Here is a 17,760-nt window from a genome sequence, read left to right on the forward strand (position 1 = left end):
ACAGAGAACATATGTGGTTTTCCTTTCCAATTCAACAAGATATTCCAGGTGTTCATTTAACCACCATGAAACCTCAAAATAAGGTGACTTAAATAAATAAACAAGACAGACTATTCTGCTAGCCTCCATTTGAATGATCTACATATGAATCATGCTCAAGCATTCTAACAGAAGACAAGCAGACTGTAGTAAGTCCGTAAATGGCACTGTTCAGAATTGAACTTACTTGTGCTAATATGGGCAATTCAAATATTTTAATGAGAATATAACTCTTCCAGTTTTAGAAGAGTTTGATCTATCCAAAATATATAGAAGTAGATCATGCTTTACTGTGAGTAAATGAATGCAAAGGAAATTACTATAATTACTGTGAACTATAGTTGCATCTTTTTCTCCATCTTAATTTAGTTTTGTCTGTAGTTTTAAACTGTGACCTTCCATTGTGGCACTTCTCTTTGTTTGTAAGCTTTCCAACTCCTTTTTGCCACTACATGCAGAAGAGACAGACTTCTGTATGAGCTGGAGGCTCTGCTTATTCCCATTATGTCAAATTCATTTTGGAGTTAGGCATCAGAAGTTGTGCAGTCAAGTTCATTCTAGGCCAGGACATCAGGATTGTGCAGTCAAGCTCAGAACAGCAGTGCTACTTTTCTTATTGTATGCTGCTTTTCTTATTGCATTCTTATTAATGCTACTTAAAGGAAACCAGTCCATTTAACAGAAAAAAAAAGAAAAAGTAACACCCTTGCACACACTTGCAACTTTTTCTGGTATTTTTGTTTCTTTTACTCATGATTCTTAACACAAGCAACATTAAATTAATTGAAAGCAGTACTAGAAATCAGATTTAACAATTTGCAATGTAATCATGTCAAAGAAAAACATCGCTGCATAGAATTTTTATAATTACAACATTGTTTTGGAGGAAGAGCCAAGACAGAGTATGATTTTTTTTACCCCTTCAGAAACTCTTGCTCATTTTGGCCTGAGGTTAAGAATTGGATTAAAATGTGTAAATTAGTGATGTCTTTCATCAAGATTTAATGTTGCTACATGAATATGCTTTTTCAACTAGAAGGTTTGGGATTTGATTATGTTTGTTTTTAAATATTGGGAAATAATGTCTAGAAATCAAGTTAACATCTATTCTTCTTGTTCTTTAGAAAGCCAGACTAGGTTATAAGTCCTTTCTGAATTTAGCACGTATTATTCTGCAGTGAGATCCTGTCAGGTGTTGGTGAGCAAAATATCATCCAAACAGACTCCTACCTACATATTTGACAATGACTGTTTGATTTGATTCTGCAGCTGTGCATCTTCAAAAGGGAGATCACTATTTTGGCAACCTAGCATAGTCAGGTCATTTACCTGTACAACATTACTTAATCTGTTTGTCTACCTTGTTTATCATCTTGATAAAAACAGCAGAGGATAGAATTGATTTGTTATTTTCTCTCTGACATTTCATTTCCTTGCTCTTTTGATTTCAGCCACTCAGACCTGTAAGTCCTCCTCAAGTATCCATCCCCATCTATATCTTAGCAGAAAAGTGAACTGAATTTCAGAGAAATTCACTCACTATGGTGTGTTGTGTTTGCATCTTAGGCAATCATTTCTTCATGAACAAGCACGCAAAGGGCAGAAAGTAGTCAACTGCCATTTCAGTGGCTTCTTGTTGTTCTATGGCAAAGTGAAAAATGTTCATGTGACTTGACTTTGGGGGAAATCCTGTCTTGTGTTTATATTATTGATGTATTATTAGGATCTTAGTTATTGGATGACATATAGATACAACTACTGTTTTTCAGAGAAGGAGAATAAGCATGTGGTTTATTCTTTTGTACATCTTCTTCTTCTAGCTGTAGAGAGATTATGATGATTTATTAAGGATTTTTAAAGCTTTATGTTCTGTTAACACAACTCCTACAGACCATCACAGCATTTTCCTATATTGCTATATTGTGTTCTTCTGAAGTCTACAGTTTTCAATCTTAAGCCTAAACAAAATTATTATTTTTTTTCTGGACCTTCTGGACCTCCTGGACCTCTAACTAATTGAGAAAAGATGATTTTCTAGACAGGTTGAACTGGGAAAAATTTTATTCTTATGGAATCATATTTTCAGAAACCTGAAATCTCAGCTAGATGATTATGTTTCTGTGCACAGTCAACAGTTTTACAGCATAATGCATCCTTATGCCACTCTGGGCTCTCCTGGGTTTTATATTATCGCTGTCACAAATTAGGTTTTTAAAGAATAATAGACTAAATACCATTCACATACTAGTAAAGATTAGATTTTGTCATGCAAATAAGGAAGACATATTTTACGATGAGGGTGGTGAAACACTGGCACATGTTGTCCAAAGACGTGGTCGATGCCGCCTTCCTGGAAACATTCAAGGCCAGGTTTGATGGGGCTCTGAGGAACCTGATCCAGTTGAAGATGTCCCTGCTCACAGCAGGGGGGTTGGGCTAGATGACCTCTAAAGGTCCCTTCCAACCCAAACCGTTCTATGAGTCTATGATAAATAGTAATTAAACATGTTCCCAAAATATCACATTCTCTAAGATTTAGTGAAAGACAGCCAGTTAAGATGAACCAGTTTCTAAATGTAATTGATCAAAATGAATGGATTCATATCAGATTCAATAGCTGTTAACTGTAAAATTCTGTGGAATCAAATTTATTTTTTATAAGTCTTAGAAAGTTGTTAAAAATTGAATAAATTAAAATCTGTATTTTCAATATGTGCTTAGTCATCTTGTGTTAGTATTTGGTAAAAATAAACACAAAAAACGCTGCTGTTGTTGAGATTTTGGGGCCTGTGTTTTGGCCTGGGAAATAAGTGACATTGCTTTCTCTTCCAGCTGCCTCTCTCTATTTCCTTTCTTTTATCTTTTCTTTTCTTGAGCAATCAAAAATGCTTTTCTGCCCTGCTGAGGTTTTTTACCTGTCAAAAGTTTCCTGTTCTCCACTGAAATATTATGAAGTGGAAACCTTTAGGAGTGAAGAGGAAAGTCAAATAAACAAAGAAAATAAATCTCACATATTTCAGTATAGCCAGACAGTGACACTCCTGCTGGAAGAGCAAGATTGAAATTACTGGAGCAGTTAATAATTCTACATATGAATTCTGTCTCTTCCTTAGGATGCTGCTGACAAAACATTTAACATCACAACTACAAATCAAAAGAGATCCGTAACTGCCCACAAATTTTAGGGGAAAGCTCCCTACTTTGCTCTGCTCTATTCCACTTCCACTGCTTACCCAGCAAAAAAATGATCGTGAAGTCAGAGGAACCCCATGGGAAGCTCTGCCACTGTTAAACAACCAGAGGTGGCAGAGCTGCACCTGGTAGTGACTCCATTGCTGTCACGTGCAAAATGCAGGGATAATTCTACGCAATAGTAGGAGAGATTGTACAAAAAGAAAATGGTAGATGGGGTTTCTGCTCTGGAAGTTCTCCAACCAGAACTTTTTATTAGCGATGCTCTATGTATCTTCAGGGTCCCCTGATGCTACAGACTGGGCTTGCAGATTCTGGCTGAAGGCTCAGTTTCCTTGCCTGCCATATTCTACAGTGAACTTCAAGCACCACAGAAAATTTATCTTTTAAACCCTATATATTAAATTAACTTTACTGATGAAGAGATTACCAAAAGCATAAAATCAGTAATGCAGGAAACCCCAAAAAGCAGTGGTCACAGAATATTCACGGATAATCGTACATAAACTACGGTGTGCAGCATTAGTGCAGATCCTCATGGCCAGCAACAGGCAACACCATCTCGGCCTTTTTTGATTTTCTGCTTTCACGTTTACATCTGGGTGACCTGACCTTTACATCCATCAGATATTTAAAAAAAAACCCACTTCTGTCTTTCTGTGTAATGCTAAATAGATCTGTTGTTGTTTATGTTCCTTCTGCAGGTGAACGGTATTGATCTTCGAGGTGCTACCCACGAGCAGGCTGCAGCTGCGCTCAAAGGAGCAGGGCAGACGGTAACAATCATAGCACAATACCAGCCGGAGGGTAAGCAAAATAATAAACTTAAAGATATATGGTAAAAGATAAGTGCTTTAAAGCCACCCATTTAACAGGATGAGGCTGCTGTAGATAGTGCTTTTCCCAGCTATCATCAGAAGTCATCTGGAATGAAAATTCAAGTGGCATTTCTATCCCAAGGAATTGTCTGTATTTTAGTTACAGACTTTGCTTTTAGAAGTATTTTATGCAACTATAAGAGCTATCTTTAAATGTGCATATAATAAAACAGTAGTCAACACTTAGTTAATTATTTTATTTTCATTATTGCTTATTTAATGTTCTTTTCCATTCTCCTTATGAAGACAGATAGTGCAAAATATAAGTAAAGAATAAACAGAAATGCCAGGAAGATCTGAAGTTGCTGTCAGACCAGAATTAAACAAAGACAAGAGCTTCCTGTCAGAGGCATAGAGCATCTGGTTATTGCTTTTGGTGTTCTTTTACCTCCAGGGCAATTAGCCCCATATAACGAGTACTTACTAGAGAAAATGACAGCGCTCTAAACAAAAGCATCAACAGGAAATTCAATAAATATAAGACTTTTAGGGTGCGATATATCTCATCTAGCTTTTGGTGTCTAATATTTAGCTTTCTAGACTTTAAGCTGGTTTCGGCAGAAAGAAGTAGGCATTGATTGATTTTGTTAGTCTACAGTTAAGTGGCAGAACTCCTTCTTATTGTCCATGAGCTATGACCCAAACGACTATCTGAGGCTCTCAATGAATTCATCAAAGGAATATTACTTTCTGATAGGAGCTAAATATGGCTTTCCATCCTTCCAGGTGAATTCAGCAATGACAGGTGTCTGTGAAGACTTGCTGGAACTATTTTATCAGTTTTCAGTAAACAATTCTAGCTCAGTTCCCAAGTCCTGGTATGACACATCAACATTAGTTGTTCATTCTGCCCGACTGTGCCCAGCCCAGGATATGTGTAGGTCTCAGGTGAAACAGTACAGCTCTAATAACAGTTTTTTCAGAGACTATGGAGAGATGAATTAGTAGGGACAGAATTTATCCACCGTGATACCCTCTTTTTTTTCTCTGGATCCTGATGATAGCGCACAAAGAGAAAAACAGCTGGTATTTTAGTCAGACTTACAGTTGTGCTTCATATTTGGTGTCACGCATACTTTTATTGGTTTATCTGCACTTGAGTCACCAAGCAGAATAAATTGGGCCATACTAAGAAATGTGCAGATAATAGCAAATGAAATCGCAAGTGTCTATCTTTAGTTAAATAAATGGAACATATTAATATAAAAATGCATAAGTAATCATCAGAGTTAATTCAAAGAAAAAGTATTGAAAAGCAATTCCATTACAGACAGCTATCCATGCTGGATTCTGAATAAAACCATGTTCCCATCAGTTCCGGCAGCCCTGTTTGCTGTCTGGTGATTTTATACTGCAATTATCACCATAGTGTCTGAGTGCTTGTAGCAATCACTGGCATTTCAGAGTTCTTCTGTGGCATTGTTAACACACGGAAAAAGACATCACTTGACAGATTTTTCCTATTACATTTAAACATTTAGTTGACATACTTTTCCCCTATATTTTACCAGCTCTGTAGTATGTCAAATTCAGTTTTGGTGAACGTGCAATTCAAATGATGCTGAGAAAATCCATCAAGTATTATGCTGCATATTTAGTCTATTTTTCTGATAATGCTGGTCCATTCACCAAAACCCCACTTGAGGGCAGACTAGTACCAGCTGCATGACTTCTTGTCAGTGAAGCACAGACAGTTTTTCTGTTTCACTCAAATCGTTCCAGGCACAATGAAGAGAGTGGAGCAAGTGAAGAACAGAGTCCAAAAGTTAGCCTTTTTGTAGGAAATCATTGAATCTTTTAAGGTAGTGAGAGCATTCAGTAGTTGTCCAGCATACGTTGTCTTACTGCTGAAGTATTTCCTTTTAATCTGAGATACTGGTTAATGCAAACTGCGTAAATACAGATGTTAAATGAAGTATTTCTTTCGTAAAAAAAAAATCCCTAACAGTAAAGAAAGATGAAACAGATTGAAAACAGTTGTTTAAATAACCTTCCCATAGTATTATTTAAGGATTTACAGGGTCACACAGAAAGACATACACTCTATATCAGCATAATATTTATCTTATTCTAAAGATCCTGCACAACTCTTCTGTCCTTGCTATGTAATTTATACCTGATCTCTTATTTACCATATCTTACCTTGAAGCATAGATTGGGACATAGTCATAAAACAGAGACTTAAAACTGTACAGCTGTTCTTTCTTCCAGGACTGCTCACTTTAAAATGCTTCCAAATCTAGTAAAGAACATAATCAAAATAGGCTTGCAGCTTGATTTTTCCGTTTTCATACTGGAAGCTCTGAGTTATTACTACAGTTTCAGGGTTTTAGGAGATCCAAGAATAGCCACTGCAAATGTTAACAAGTATCTTTTCTTCTTTTCCAGCTTATTAAGCCTTTAGATGTTGTTGCAAACAAAAACAAAAGCATTCAATGAAACCTTTAGCTATTGATATTTTGGGTATTAAGCAATGATAATATAAGTACCTGTCAATACTGTAAGCCAGCTGATGAGTAACAATTAAAATTGTTAGTACAAAAATCTTATGTTCCAATAATTTAGTTTTTATGCAGTAGATAAAAGCTTCCAGATCTCTTATCTTGGCAATAACATCATGTCTCCAAAAATACATATACTTTGCTGTGGGAAGAAAATCAGGTGAATACTGTAGAAACAGCTTTCAAAGTTTAAATTTTCCTTTCCTTGTTTCAAACAGTCAAAAGTTCGTCTAAGCCTCGTATGAACTCCCCTCACATTTATGTGTATAGACTTGGTGGCAAATCTCGTGAGAATGGCAACTCCTGCAAAAATTTCTAGTGCTTGCAATCAACTTGAATAGCTTTTCCTCTTGAGATTATGGCACTTTGTTTTCTCATCCTTTCTGGAATAAACAAGTGCAGAGACTAACTCAGATAACATAGAATAGCATCACAACACTTTTTGAATGCTGTCAGACTTGTGGTTGGTGATGGTGCTTATCTGAACCCGCTGCCTGTCCCTCACATGAAAGTGGTCTTGGAAATAGAATAAAATTCTGTAAAATAGCACAGGCACAGAGAACAAAGGGAGAATAGAAGTGATTTCATGAGAAGGAGCTGAATGGAAATACAAGGAATGGTATGAAGAATGGAGAACAACTCTCAGCTCTTCTGGTCTTCAAGCCCCCTTTTCCACATGTACACTCACCATCTTTATTTCCCTCATCTTTCTGAGAAATGGAAGAGAACAAAGAGGTGTGACAGTCCAAACAGAAATGCAAATTTGGTGAACAAAAATATAGAAAGAATAATAGGAGCAAGAGGAAAACGAATCACAGAGATTAAAAAAACACACCTCAGCAGAGAGACTATATGTTTATAGCTCTAGGAACAGCAGCCGTAACTCTGGACTTTTTGAGTCATTCCTTACTTTAGTTTTAAAAGCTGAAAATACCCTGTGTTTTTATCTTGTGTGCATGTGTATTGTGTAAATGGAGGTCAGTTAATGTTAAGCATCATGATCTCTAATAATCACCATGGAAGTAGTTCATATGGAGGTTTATGCATATATTTAAAGTACACTAACCTTCTTGTAGGCTTCAAAAAGACAGCTTCTTGTATTCGTGTGCTGCTCACGTCTTCTGCACATGGTTGAAATGAAATTGAAGAGAATTTAAGGACCAAAACCTAATTAAAACAAAATTAGAAGAGGAACCAATCACTTGTATTTAGGTTTGCTCTCCAATTTTCAATATTCTTGGAAGCATTTTGACTCTCCTCCCAGCTTAGCAATTCCCAAATCTCTTTTAAAACACCATACAAATATGGAGCTAGCGAGGAGGCCCTTCTCTTCTGCAAAATAAAAACCCGAGCCTGGAGAATGATCTTAGGGTGAAACAATGTGTTCTTATTAAACAAGTAATTAGAAATTAAAATGGGAGTATGTACCACAGCAGGAAACCACTTTTACACTTCCATTTTTTATGCAGGACATATTTTTATTTTAATGGCAATGGTTATAAATTACAGCCCAGTATGGAAAGAGTTAAGAAAACCCCATTTTGATGGTAAAACTGAAATACATTTTCAAAGGAAAGTGAAATTTTCTTGAAATAGTGGCATTTTTTCCTGAAAAACAGCTTGGGCATGGGGTAGACAAAATACTGGACTCCTAAGGAAGCTGATAAAAAGATTTATTGCGCATTTTAGTCTCAAATGCTCATGTTCCTTCCCCCTGTACCAGTGTGAAAGGGTAGAACTTAGCCCTAAGATTTTTCCGAAATATTCAGTGTCCGTGGTCTGCGAGCTGCGCTGTTCTGCATTGCAGTGTCTCTGCAGCTATTTCCTTGCAACAGTCCCCGGAAAATGGTTAAACCACTCCGAAGTGTCATGTGCTTTAAATCTTTCAAGAAAGCCAATTAACTTGCTTTCTTAACAGCTTGCGTAAAGGGAAAACACTTGTTGATGATAGTTTGATTAGACCAGCTGATGAGGAGGAGGACAAAAAGTTGCTCTGCCCTGCTCTGTTCTGTCCCCTCTTGAGCTAGCCGTTAGCCGCTTGCTCAGCGAGGCTGTACTGTGCGCCTGCTGTGCGGTGAGTAGCCGAGTGTTCGTTACAGTATTGGAGAGGTGCTGCGATAGGCAGTGTCTTTCTTTGCAGACATCAGCTGAGGAAATTACTGGAGACCTGTGCCTACATTAATAAGCATCTCATGGCAGCTGTGGTAATAAATTGACTTTTTAGCTCTTTTGTTCGTGAATCAGGGAGGCTTACATAGCGCGTTGTGACAGACCCAACACTCATAAGCAGCATCAGCTTTTACGAAGGCATACTCCTTGTCTTGCACATTTGTCTGACCTACTGACGAGTGAGATCTGCTCTTTTTAAAAGACCAGAGTAAAAATCCAGGGCTCACTTTTACAGTCCTCTCCCTGAACAGTCATGGATACTTTTTAGCTCTTTCCCCCATGTCGTTCCCTGTTCCTGCCTCAAAATACAAACACTAGTCTCCTGTTTTTGTACAACAGTCACATATATTCCTGATTCAGATGTTTAACATTTCCAGATGCTGTGGGAATAAGGCAGATACGAAATATATGGGAAGAATAAATAATTGTATATATTCTTCTTTGTCTAGGTCGCTTCTAGATTTTGAAATGTGAGTACTAATGTTAAAGGACCCTTTTCCCAGCTGTTGAAAATCAATGTAGCTTAATTACTTGGATAAAGTTGCATTACAGCAGTTGACTTTCATCTGGAAGTCACTTTATCCAATTGGCAAAGAATGCAAAATAGTAAGGTTAATATTTCATGCATGTGTATTAAAGAACATAACATAATCTTGGAATGGCCAAGCTGGGTCTGACCAAAGCCCATTTGCTGAGGATCCTGTTTCCAGCAGAGGCCAACAGCTTAGGGAGAGAAGAAAGAACAGGACAAGCACGTAGTGACACTTGCGCTGAACACTGTCCTACTGACCAGAGAGGGGTGAAAACCCTCTCCTTGCCCTCAGCTGGTAAATATCACCACTGTAAAGATGATAAAAGCAAAAAAACTGTTTAGAGGTATGTTTCATAGATTGTCACACTGAAGTGCAGCTGAATTTCATTGAGAAGTTCAGTGCATTTTTTTAAGTTGGGAAAATTGAGAAGGAGTAATATAAACGAGAAAGCTTGACATTACAGTAGTATATTTGTTTTCCTTACATTACAGCATTTTTTTTTTTACTTAACACCACCAGAGAAGATACATTGTTCGAAAATCAGAGAAATTTTAATTTCATATCCTTATTTATTGAGAATAGTTGATAATGCACCGAAGTTCTCCTCTGCAGGAGACAAGGACTGCAGCCTCGTTCAGACAGACAATATCAAAGGCTTTATTTTTTACTAAGTTACAGAATAGTAAATTGTTTTCTCTAGGTGATTAAATGTCAGGCCTATGCTTCCCCTGCTTGTCCATGCAGTGCCCGCTGAAGAAAGGTTAGCCAGATTGCAGATGATGCTGTCAAAACTAGCTCTCCTCCTTCTAATTATTTTAACATGTTTTGCTTCAATGGAAGTGCAGAAGTTCACTAAGCAACAAATTGCTTCTTTATCGCAAAGATTTCTGTATAAATTCAGAGGTTTAACAGCACTCTGTGGCTGCAATACACAGCTTCATGTAAGGTACCAAATCATACCAAGTGGTATTTGTGTGCTCAAAACTAAAACTCTGGCTCTTAAACTAATCCTTGAGTGCTCCAGGTTATGTCAGCAGTTAATGTACGTGGTTAGACGTTGACACTGGTATTTTCTGTTTTTCTTTCTTTTGGTCTAGTAAGTACAACTTTGGCACCTTTAGGACAAACAGAGCAGTTGCCAAAATTGCCCCACTTGTCTGGCCCTGGGAGATCCTTACCTTAGGTGTAGTTTTTGTGCCCCTAGTTGCTGCATACAATTTAGAATATACTGCTTTTATTTTTACATTGTTGGAACAAAGTCTTCCACTTTATAATTTCAAAGCGAGCTACACACTATGTTTACCTTGAGTGAAAAAAACCCCAAACCGTGTTAAAAATGAAAAGGACAGTTTAAAAATCTGATCCACTTCCAACTTACTTTCTCTTATCGCAGCATTTCCTTTCTGTTTGCCTGAGCTGTCCTCACCACAGCTTCCACTCTACTGCAGGTTAACTCTGGTCCCTAAGTGACTCTGCCTGTCTATGTGGGCATTGCCCCAGCATGGACAGATATTTTTGGGGTTCTTCAGGTGCCACAGCTGAAGCACCAGAGATTACAAATGTTCTTTTAAAGTCAGGCCTTTATAGAACTCTCCTAAGACACAAAAGGTTATATTTTAATTCCTCTGTTGAATTTGAAGACCACATTCCCAGTAGAGTTACGCAGTGTAATTCATCCAACATGGAATCTTTTTTAAAAAGCAGAATTTGATTTTTTTTTTTTTTTGCTTTGTCTAAAATAGCCAGTACTCGCTATGCATGAAACAAGTTATGGCTTTGATATATTTCCTTGATGTTTTTGTGCAGATTCATTTGTGTTTAATGTAGTCATCCCAGTCTACTAGACTGTTTTTGATGTTTCCTTGCAGACTCCTGAGCTTTCTCAATTCCCATTTTCATAAATGTTTCACTTTAAGTACTTATTTTGTAGTTCAGCTATATTTAGCTCTAGTTTCTATCAGCAGGCTTTAAATTTCCTTAAATGGTATATTCTTCCATGAAGTTGTCAATGTCAACTGTAGGAAATTGTGCAGGGAAAGCCTGATTTCCATCTAAAACTTGTCTTTTCTTCTTTTCATTTTAAATGTGACAACATGAAGTTATTGGGGGGGGGGTGTCTGTAATTCTATCTTCGACCTTCAGTTATAGTGCAGGTCCTGTTTAATTTTTTGTTGTTCTTATACAGTCTTCTCTGCTTAATTACATTTATACCTACGCAGAAAAAAAGTGTATCTGTTAAATCCTCACACTGGAGATTATTAATTTCTTCTCTTTAGCAATTTGTTAGTTAAAGTTTTGTAATTTCCTCTTTTTACTACTTTGTTAAGATAATCATTAATAAATCTCATTGGGAATACAAATAAAGAGTTGATTTTCTTTTTGCAACAGCTGTTACATTTGCAGCTGCTAATTTAGCTGTGAAGTATGGGCTACAAATTCTTCCCACTTTTCTTCCCTGTTTTAGGGTTCACTAAGCTGAAATCCATTTCACCTGCAGTTTTGCCCTTAGACAACAGCTGTTTCAGAATACAAGAACTCCTAGCAATAGAAAAGAAATGCATGGCTTTGTGTACTGGCCTTTTGGCAGTAATAGGAATAACAATGTTGTAACCGCAGTGATACTACAGGAATAGTTTCTCTGGGAGTTTGCTGCTGAGCTAGTGGAGAGGAGCCCAGGAATAATTCACTTTAGAACCAGATTAAGAGAAAATCTTGAAATTATTGCTGAAACCGTTTCAGTGTTTCTGTCTTGTCTCACTCGCTTTTTTTTTTCAATTCCTGATCGTGCTTTCCATCTGAAAACAATGTATTCCATGCTAAAGACGTTTTGTGTTTACTGTCCTTTTTTACTTTTTAAGCAGCAAACTCTACCAATACTTTTGCTGTTCTTTCACAGTGCCATCATTTCATAGATCATGTGACTTCAGAAGCTTGCATTTACCTCCAGCTATTCACTTTAAAAGGTGTTCTCTTTTCTTTCTTATTGATATTTGCACTTTGCAAAGATGCTGTTTGTTTCACTGTGTTGCTTTTTAGTTACCTTCAGTGTACTTTTTTTTTCCTTCTTTACATGCAGTTAGTGCAAGTCTGTCCTATTTCACTGCTAGTGCTTTTCCTAGTCTTCATGAAAACTTCCACAACTTGAAGTTTACAGGCTATGATGGTAACTTGAGACTAGTCCTGGGTGATTGGGCTGTGAAAGATACCGAAGACTCTTCACAAAAATATTTTTTATTAGAACAGTTTAACATGGTTTATTTTAACAGAGTTCAGAAGCTCACCAGAAACCTGATTTTCTCTGCCTTCAGGTGAATTACTTCATGTAGAGACATGACTGAAAATACAAACGAGTCCGTAAATTGGATGACATTCCACAATATAGTCAATATTACTGGTGCTCATATGCTTAAACTAATACTAAAATACAGGCTTCTGTACAATCCTTGGGTGTTCAGCTTATGTCCCCAGAGAATAGGAATGCAGAAAACTTTAGATTTCTCTGCAGTTATTTATGTAAAAATGCTGAACAAGCCAAATGTTTTGATTTGAAAGTAGAAGTGTGTTGTCCTGGGGTTTCCTAGAGAGCTGCTCTTGAATCTATTATAAAGCAAAAAAAGACAGACGTGTGGCTTTCAGATCTATCCTGTGAGTTCAGGGTGCATTTGCTTCAGTGTTTAGTTAGAGACTAATTGAGGAGAGAATTTCTGGTGTCGTTTTCTCTGCTTGCAAAACCTCAGGAAGGGTAAGAGAGCAACTACAGGAAAGAATCAAGACCCATGATATGGAGGGAAGAAGGTTTCCTGAGGGATGTGGGGGTTACAGCCTGCTTCTGGAGACCTCTCTTGCTGAGGAAAGCAAGTCTGACATGTGGCGATAGCTGTTGCGGTAGCACCGCTAAAAATCACAAGGAGATGATGGCATATCATGGGTTTGCCTGGCCCAGTGCTGCGGCAGCTGTCAGCATAAAATTCACAGTGAGGTCAATGTGAGTATTAGGGACAGTCTTTCATAATTCTTAATTTTAAAGTTTATAGTTCTTGATACATACAGGGATTTTCTTTGAATTATATTACAGAGCTAGGCAAATATGCAATAAAAGGTTTTGCTGGTTGTTTTTTTTTTAATTAAATGGGGTCATTGGCTAAGCTGGTTTCCCAAGGGCTGTCAGCGGAGAGATGTAAGGCTCTCTGAGCTCATTCAGCCTTTTTGGATGAGATGAGTCTCATCTTACCAGCTACAGGGGGAACTTCCATGACTAACTTAGTTGGGATGAACAAAGATAAGGCCAGATGAATTAACCTCTTCTGGTGTCCCTGGGAAGTAGCTACTAGTAAAGAGCTACACAGACAGAGGAAATCACTTTCCCCAGCTCACCAGGTGAACTGCTAATGAAATCAAAAATAAATTCTTTGAGCCATATGCCCTTGGTTTAGTCACTAGACAGTGCTTTCTCTCAGGAATAATTCTTGAGGCAAGTTAGTACAATCATTATTTTGATGGAGGGAGAAGAAAATGGGAAAAAACATGGACAACTTAAAGTTGTGATTCAGGTAGAAAAATAACAAAATGAAGAGTTTCAAGGCAAGAGAGGAGATTTAAAGATAGTCATTTACTTGTAACTTGAATTTTAGGTAATTTGATTGGTTGATTTGAGTTTATTACCGATGGGTGAGAATGATGGCAGAATGTTGAGATGTAAAAAACAAAGCCTGCACTATTTAAATAGACGAGGACAAAGAGGTAAAGGGAAGATCTACTTTCAGCTGTTCCTGAACACTGCACTTGCATGCACCGTTTTTTAAAGGATTTTTGTTGTTTTTGTAACAGCGAATAGTTACCCAAGCTCTGTGTGACTTCCTAAATCTAATCTTTGCTTGCTGACAGTGGCAACATGAGGGTTATGTAGTGAAAGTATACATACTGATTTGGGGTGCACTTAATGGATAGGTGACCATGTCATTATTACGAAGAACAGAAATGCTACTGAGTAGACATTTACACACGTGCACACACATACACACATGCAGCCATTGGAAACGGGAATGTGGGATCCACGGGGCCAGATTTTAAGAGCTGCCTGGGATGTCTGCAATAGATTTCTTCACAGCTGCCGTATGACACACATTCTTAGATTGTAAGCAAGTGTGAAGGATAAGTAAGAAGCTACAGGCTATCAAATCACACACTAAGCTGTGCCTGAGATGAAACTATTTTTCAGCAAGTCAGTTCAAAGCCTCTGGATATTTACTACCTGAGCTACTTTTGTAATAACTCCCCCTCTTTCTATGATCTTGATCCTACGTCATTCTGTCTCATAGGACTTTCTTTTGCATGGCTGTTAACCTGACAGTTGACGAGATATAAGAATCAGATTTAGACTTCATTGTCAATCTCAATACTTAACAACAGAATCATTGAGAATACTTCATTAACTGCAGAATCATTGAAAGAATGTCACGTTGTGTCAGCTTCAAAAAAAACCCCTCCGCTTAATATCAATTTTGAGTAAGAAAACCTTTTACATGATAGATGAATGCACTGAAGATACAGACTATTTTTGATTTTAGCCTCTCTCATCTGTATGGGTTATCATATAATGGCTACATTAGAGACTTCAGTGAAAGCTGAGGTGAATGGAATACTGTTTTTTAATTAAATTTTAACCATAGTTCAATGTGAAAAAACCTTTAAAGATACAACATCACTTATCTATTAAGTAAAAATTTCTATTTGTTTTAACCTGAGAATCCATCTTCTTTTAGAAGCTCTAGTATCTATTGAACATAAGTAGTTTTTTCCCCTGGTTTCAGCGTTGAAGATGGTTTCAAAGATATTCTAGTTAATATTTTCTAAGCCAGGTGCTCAAAATTAAGCTCCAAAATAGGAATATTCTAACCTGCTGCACTGCTGAATTATGTCAATGATCACATCTCTTAAAATTGAATTTATCATATTTTGTTGCTTAAACAAGGAGGTAGAAGTCTGGCATTACGTACCTGTTTCGGACAGTCTGTTATTAGACATCTTGAAGTACTTTCTAGTAACTTTCTAATTCCCTTTGCAGTTTGCAAGGGAAACGTGAGACTAGCCCAAGTAATAATTATTATTTTGAGCACTTAGCATATTGCATATTTGCTTTTAAATGGCTTACACATAATAGGTCAGAATTCTGCAGAAAATTCTGATTTTACAAACTTTGGACAACATTTGTAAAGGTTGAGTTTGATTGTTGCTTCAGTGCTGTTTGGTGCCTGAATACACAAAGAAATGTGTAACAAAGGTGTCAAGAGTCAGCCAAGTTATTTTAGCTTCAGTTAAATGTATATGTCTCAGAAAAAAAAAAAATCTTGGAGAGACTCAGAATAGGGGAGTTTGTTGCTCTTTGTTTAATTTTTTTCCCCTCAGTAAATGTGGATACTTCTGTTTGTCTACGTGGGGCCCCCAAAACTGATGTTGCCAAGAACTGATTTTCTTAGTTTCGTTTTCTGTACACTGACACAAAGATTATATGAAAATGGGTCTGCAAAATAGCCCTCAGTGGGGATTTTGCTGGCTGTCCCTTGACTTGTGGAGACAGGCAATGGGGACTGAGTGTGAAAGGGGGAGAGGGGAGAGAGCTGCAAGAACCTGACACTCTGACTTTTCTGTCATGTGATTTTGAAGTGAGGGCTGAAAGTTTGTTGTACAGCTGGGCAGTGCAGTGATTGTAAGATTTTTCTGTGCGTGTGAGGGTGTCCATACTTTTCAATATTGTTCTTTTAAACCTCCATTGTGCTGCACATGTGTATGTGTGTCTTTGTGCAAAATTTTGTGTGCAGATCCCCATCACCTGCACCATGTGGGCAGCCTCTGACACAAATTATATAAGCTAGATCTGAAGAAGGGTGATCTTCCTATATGGCTTGGAGGGTAACACACATATAGTCTAGCTTGTGTCCCAAGAGTAATGTAGCTGCATTACTTTATCCTGCAATTATATGCCCTTCATCTCTGCTAGATGCTCTGAAACTTGCATCTGTCTTAGAAATTCAGCCCCTTGATGAAGGAAGACCACTCAGTATAAGGTAAGTATCTTCTTTATGATGGGCTGCTAGTAATCATTCTTATCAGCTGTTTGTAAGCCTGTCTCAGTATTTACTACCAGAGATATACCACATTCATATCAATCTTGGGTTGGATTCAGAAAAAATGTAAAATTGTGCAGTCAGTGTTTACAAAAATTCAAAAGCAAAGCATGATGAGCAGGTGATGGTGTTGGGAAAGAGAATGCTGGAGTTCTGACAGTCAGTGGGTACTGACTCTCTCCTTGGCTTTGCATAGGTCTCTTCTGACTGTTTTGTTAACCAGCACAGCCAGCTTTAAGGATCAGGGAAGTGTGTTATGGATTAGCCAACAATTGTGTTTTGAAAGTACAGAGCGCAATAGAAGTGCTGATTATTGTACAGAACTTAAATTTCATTGTTAGGAGTCAACCTGCATTGGAATAAAGAATTCATAAACTAATGTCACTACTCACAAACTTTATACATTTAGCACTGTCATATAATAAACCAAACAGAGGACAAGTATCTTCAGAGTGATGGAAATAACTGCTGCAAAGCAAAATGCTGAGGATCTTGAGCACAGCAACTGCCTATTTGTTTGTGCATTCCCCATAAATATTTTATTTCAATTAAAATTGATAAAATTACATCAATTATGTCTTAGAAGTGGCTATATGAAATGAGTTTAAAGTATTGGGAATGAAGCAAAGTGACTGCATCATTGGTTCTGGGCTAAAGGAACTGCAGTCCAGCATGTGGGTAGGGGCAGGCCTGGCTATAGCCTGGGCTTCACCTCCAAGTTCTTTCCAAAGCAATTAGAAGGGCAGTCATCTGTTTTCTGTTTAAATCCTTTCATAACGGAAATTTATGGAGTTTTACTAAATGCACTTTTCACAAATCCAGCCGGTTTCCATGGAAATTTTTCATCTGCCTAATGAAACATCTCAATTCAAAATTGCAAATTATTTCCATTTGAAAGTGCTTTTGTGGTATCTTACGATTTGTACAATTTGGGTACCTCATCTCTGCACTTTCTGCTCCTCGGATTGTGGTCACTTCTCCCAGGATATCCCCTAGACAGGAGTTCATAAGATGCCTCATTTCTTGGCCTTGAGAGTAGAGTAGAAGTGTAGGAGTGCAACAGGGTGAGAATATTTTCAGCTGAGGACCAGAAATAAATACATTTCAGGAGGAATAAGGGAGAGACACCAGTTCTGGTATACTTGTTTTTCTGAAAAAGAGGTACAGGTTATTGCCATCATGAAGCAAGTCGAGTTTATGCTATTTAAGTTCCATTTCATTTCCTGACAGCTCCTGTTGGAGATCTTTCTGTGATGTTTCAAAATAAGTCGGCAGGTATCTAGAGAGGCATGGGATAATCTGAGGGTGCTGAGAAGGTAAATAA

General features: G+C 37.5%; 1 protein-coding gene across 26 annotated transcripts in view; it reads left to right on the plus strand.

The window, feature by feature from the left end:
* The window catches only part of DLG2 (discs large MAGUK scaffold protein 2), a 1,094,951-nt gene that overhangs the window by 865,432 nt on the left and 211,759 nt on the right, over nt 1-17,760 (plus strand). For all 26 annotated transcript variants that reach the window (XM_075416649.1, XM_075416588.1, XM_075416597.1 and 23 more), the window contains one exon: nt 3,936-4,038. In XM_075416649.1, the coding sequence (XP_075272764.1) occupies nt 3,936-4,038 (103 nt within the window). The remainder of the gene's footprint in view (nt 1-3,935; nt 4,039-17,760) is intronic.

Source organism: Opisthocomus hoazin, chromosome 1 (genome assembly GCF_030867145.1).
Source record: "Opisthocomus hoazin isolate bOpiHoa1 chromosome 1, bOpiHoa1.hap1, whole genome shotgun sequence".
NCBI classification, from domain to species: domain Eukaryota; kingdom Metazoa; phylum Chordata; class Aves; order Opisthocomiformes; family Opisthocomidae; genus Opisthocomus; species Opisthocomus hoazin.